The sequence below is a fragment of the Parambassis ranga genome, chromosome 24, assembly GCF_900634625.1.
Source record: "Parambassis ranga chromosome 24, fParRan2.1, whole genome shotgun sequence".
NCBI lineage: Eukaryota > Metazoa > Chordata > Actinopteri > Ambassidae > Parambassis > Parambassis ranga.
The window spans coordinates 1868978-1874177 of record NC_041043.1 but is presented as its reverse complement, the minus strand read 5'-3'; the positions used below and the strand labels follow the sequence as shown (position 1 = coordinate 1874177).

Below are 5200 nucleotides of genomic sequence, written 5' to 3'. Positions count from 1 at the left end.
TGAATCCTTCACTCATGCACAGGTGAATCCTCTCTTCATGCTGCTTGCTGCTCTTGTCACCATTAAATGACCAGGAGGATGCATGCAAGTCCACTAGTGTTTTTGTTTTGTTTAGTCTGAACCTCTCAGCATCAAAGGGCCCGGCACTTACTTTTAGGGCTGCAACAAATTTACTTTACTTTACTTTACTAAACTACTTTTAATACTAATTTTAGTAAGGGACTAAACTGTAGATTAGATTTGGTTAGTCAATGATTATTTATTATGTTATCAAGTTATCTATCTATGGTGTCTATTTAGTAACATGCACATGTACGTATGGTCGTGTGGAGCGCAACACACCATGGAAAAGGGGCACTTAGACCTCACTTAGACTAATTCAGTGATCTCAACTGAGACACTAACCTAAAAGTAAAGTCACTCTACTGGAGGACGTGTTTTCCGAAAGCTAAAAAAAAAAAAAAAACAGCTATTTTACCCATCCACAACTTCAGACGCCAGAACTCCTGGATGTTTTCATTTTACATGCTTATGCATTGCCGTTGTACGTCTGAATTAGGTACACTTCACTTACTTAGTAACTTTATTTTCCTGACTTTCCTTCCCTGACAGTGTGCAAATGGCTCTCTTCCTCTCTAACATACACACACAGTGTGTAGACACACAATTATGTGCTAAAATACTCCCTATAACTCCATATACTTAAGCCAGAAACTACAGTACATGAGCACAGGCCTGCAGGTAAAGGGTTAATATGGTAATTAAGTTGTTAACTGTAAAAATCACAAATGTTACCTCCTACCAACAGGGTAAACCACCAACAATCAAGAATGCATGATTATGTAGTGCCATGGCTGTGCAGTCAAAAAAAGTGTGTTTATAATGTAAGTCTATGGGACAAAATGGGAGAAAAAAAGAAATCCAGTGCTGTGCAAAAACTAATAATGCAATAAAGTCAATTTTTTTACTGATGTTTGACATGACCAAGACTGTAATAAAGGTTAAAAAGAATCCAGTCCACATTCACCTTTTCTATTAAAAATGAGCCATTTTGTGTGTTTTTTTTTCAATTTTCAGCACCACCCCTTATAAAATTGGTGATTAAAGGGTTAAAATCCTGGGGGAAAATGATTTTTTCACTACTGTTGATTAGAACTGAAGTTAATTAAAAGGGCTATGCAAAAAAATTTCAAAAAAATATTTATCTAATATATTTTTAAAACCGTTAAAGTTAGGGGACGTTTTTGTCCCCGAACAACACATTAGGGGGTAAAATTTGCCCACAGTGTACCGTTGACCTATGAAAAATTTTAAAATCATATTAACAAAATTTATGTAAAATTAAGCTTATTGAGGAAAAATGATTCAATTTGTCCACATATTGACAAAGTTATGGCCAAAATAAACAGAAAAATTTCTCTCAGAGGACAAAAATGTCCCGAACAACGCATGAGGGTTAATATGGTTATGCCGACATCTAGTGGCTGACTTGCCTTCCTACCTACACGTATATAGGCTTCTACACACTTACTGACTCGAATTAAATGCAGAATATTACATAATAATGTAGATGTTTTGAATTATATTTCAATTTATATAAAAATGTTCTAACCTTTCCATCTTTTGCTATCGTGGGCTACTGTTATTGTTGTGAGGTAGAAAAACATGGATGGTTTCATTGCATGAGGTGGCAAGGACGCCACTTTTTATGTTAAACTACCAGAAATGTTTAATTTACTACTGGTTTTAACATTCACATTTCAAAGTAATATTCCAATCACGAGCATGATAAAGATAAGTGGAGTCAAACCATACCAGTCAGTATAGACAACTGAACCAAAACCATGTTCCACCCCCTGTTTGGCGAAGTGGTTGCGCCCAGTTTATTTCACTTCCTATTTGGAGGACGCCGCTGTTTTCATTGAAGCGCCTGCATTGAATGTAAGTGCTGCGCAAGTTGTACAGGTATGCTCTGGTAGGAGTTAGCTTCCTCACCATTTATGTTTATGTGCTTCTTGCTATTTGCCACTTGTTCCTTTTTCTTGCGTCTTTGTCCTTTGATCTTTCACCCAGTTAAAACGTTACCTAGAATGCACCTCCGCAGTACCCTGACAACATTTCTCACTTTAGCTACACAAACATCTCAATCACATGTCGACTGTGTCAGAACACAGCGTGCCGAATGTAGTTTATCCAGTTTGGTACGAATATTCTGAGATATAACACCTTGTGATGTCCATGTGACATTTATCTGGGTGAAAGGTGATCACGCAGTTTAATTTGACCTCAGATGTTTCAGCCCAAAGATTATTGTAACACTACTTTTATTTAGTGATTTATCAAGTATTATTTATATTATAAATTTAAAGGTAGTTAGGCACAGGATGGTGATGTGTGTTTGTGTGTGTGAGGCCATTCCTTTTGTTTTTGATTGCCTTGACAGATGCAGTGACAACAGAGGTGTGCAGCAGCACGTAGACAATGAAGGCTGCAGTGTAAAGAAAGGACAACCAAAGTCAGTCTTCATTCTGAACAGCAGTAATGGCGTCCTCTCAGATCCGCATAAAAATTCTCCCTAGCGTTCGATGTTTGTTTGATAAACTGGTACAGGTAAAGGTAGAGGGACTCGCTCCTTATAAACCGGTGGAACTTAGGTCCAAATTGGTTGATGACAGAGGGGTCACATTCAAAGCCTCTGCCCTGTACAAAGCAGATGAAACTGGCCTGGTGGATGTCAGTCGAGCACCTTCTCTGGGAGGAAGCTACACTGGTGTGGAGCCAATGGGGTTGTTTTGGGCCATGGCACCAGACACTCCACACAGTAAAATCCTGAAGAAGAATGTGCTCAGCCCAACAATGGTGGAGTTAGAAGCTCATAGCGGGGAGACTGGTGAGCTTTTAGCCTCAGAAACAAATGAGAGAGGATACATGACAGAAGGGATGAAGAGAATACCCCTGCAGGAAGGCAACATACGAGGAGTCCTCTTCATACCACCAGGTTATATGTGTTAAAGTTGAACTAGAATAGAAAAAAAATCAGTGTTTGTGTCCATGCTCATTTTACTCTTTATGTTATATTTTCTTCAGGAAAGGGCCCATTTCCAGGAATAGTGGATTTGTACACTTTCGGGGGAGGTCTTACTGAACCTAGAGCCAGCCTCTTGGCAGGTAAAGGTTTTATTGTTCTGGCACTGGCCTATTATCGCTATCAGGGTTTACCGAAAAACCCCCAAAACTTGAATTTGGAGTACTTTGAAGAGGCTGTAACATACTTGAGAAGACGACCAGAGGTGAGTAAAAGATGATCTGATTTATGTTAATTAATCTTTTTAATGTACCATTGTTATTTTTACTATGTTTTTACTTGGTCAGTGTTGCCATCTACTGGCTGCCTACTGATGACACATCTGTAGATTTGTGACCAAAAAAAATCGAAAATTAAGAAATTTTAATTCTAGAGCTGGAATTGATGAGTCTGTTGGTGGGTATGAGAGCCAATATAAAATATAATACCGACTGTGTTAGCAACAACTGTTACATAAAAATACACCTTGTGCAGGTCATTAACCTAACTTTTCTCTGTGCAGGTTAAGGGTCCAGGAATTGGGATCATATCTATCTCTCACAGCGGCGCTCTGGCTTTGTCAATGTCATCTTTTTTCTCTGGGATTTCGGCAACCGTCTGTATCAATGCCTGCACTGCAAATACTGTGATTCCTTTACACTACAAAGACATAGTAATGCCTCCACTCTCTCCTGTCCTAGAGAATGTTAAATTCACAGACTCTGGGCTCATAGATATCCGCGATGTTGTACCAGACCCTACCTTGGAAAATAACAGGGCCTCTTTGATTCCAATTGAACGTGCCAGCTGCCACTTCCTGTTTGCCGCTTCTGAAGATGACCATAACTGGAACAGTGTTTTTTTCGCCAGGCAGGCTGCTACGATACTGAAGGATCACGGCAAAGAGTCATTTGAGGTGGTCACTTATCCTAAGGCTGGACACTTTCTGGAAGTGCCTCCCATGCCTTTTTGCCCGTCTGGGTTTCATGCAGCTGTGGGGAGTGCGGTGGTGTTTGGTGGGGAGCCAAAAACCCACTCTGAGGCTCAGCTGGATCTGTGGGAAAGAGTCCAGGAGTTCTTCAAGAGGCACTTGGACAGCAAGAGCACTTGTTAGCAGCCAATGCTGTGTCAAATCTGTCAAGCATCCTGTTTGTTCTTGAGATGACTGTAGTTTCTAGCATAGTCGAAGGGTTGTTTAACTATTTTAGAACGTAGAGACAGCACTATTACACATTAGCAGTTGTGCCTGGTGAGAAGATTCTGCACAACTTTGCTTTGTTTGTGTTGAATCCATTTTTTCAGCAAGTTGTGACCAGGGACGAGACTTGTCTTAACCACTTCCAAACAGAAGCCAAAAGAACAATGCAACAGTGAAAACAACCAGCCATGGCCCCTGTTTTCTGAGTACTGCTGGTAGACTACCTGGAAAAGGCTCATGTTATTGGAAGGTACAGCTACAGGATACATTCATCAGGATTCGGAGGGAGACCACTCCTTCGACAGGACAACACTCATTGTCACAAACCCATAGTTGTGATGGCTGCCATCATCCATCAGCTGTCTTGAGCACTTCCAGATCATCCAGACTACTACCTCTTCCCCAAGATAAAGTCAGAGCTCTGTGGTCACCATTTTGAAAGAGGTGGCATTATAAAAAAAACTGATTTAGACAAGAAATTTTGTTTAAAACACTCCTTGCCTCTATGTCTCTACACTGTAACCGAGTGTCCTTAATGTATATTTACTCATTTTATTGTGATTGGTGCAAATAAAGCAAAGCCTTGTGTGTTCCTTACAAGTTATGAGATGTGTGTTAGAAAGAGATGAGATCTGGAAAATGGGTATGATGAAAGGCTGTGAAACAAAAAGCAAATATTTCAAACAATCCCTTTGTGGCGGCTGTTCAGTTAAAGTATGGAGCCTTGGAATTTTAAGTGTTGAATTTACTTTGATGTCTTAAGTTCGTCTCTTTGGGATTTTTGGTAACAATAGAATCAAAGAGTTTTATTCTTAAGCTGGAGAAAGTAAGTGGAGGAATCTGTCCTTCCAAGTCAGCTCGGTATTTTTTTTTAAAGTATTATCTGATATTTGTTGACTTATTTCTCAATTTCATCATTCAACATGATCTATTATTTT

General features: G+C 39.6%; 1 protein-coding gene across 2 annotated transcripts; it reads left to right on the top strand.

The window, feature by feature from the left end:
* The first annotated feature begins 1868 nt into the window (after window positions 1–1868).
* Window positions 1869–4981, top strand: LOC114429215 (acyl-coenzyme A thioesterase 1-like). 2 transcript variants are annotated; one of them, XM_028398125.1, is made up of 4 exons: window positions 1869–1941; window positions 2444–2998; window positions 3088–3290; window positions 3588–4981. In XM_028398125.1, exons 2-4 carry the CDS (start codon window positions 2542–2544, stop codon window positions 4176–4178), a joined length of 1251 nt encoding a protein of 416 aa, XP_028253926.1. In that variant the 5' UTR covers window positions 1869–1941; window positions 2444–2541; the 3' UTR covers window positions 4179–4981. The 2 variants fall into 2 exon arrangements, with proteins under 2 accessions (XP_028253926.1, XP_028253925.1); XM_028398124.1 differs by having other exon boundaries at window positions 1904–1965; window positions 3588–4980.
* The last annotated feature ends 219 nt before the right edge of the window (window positions 4982–5200 follow it).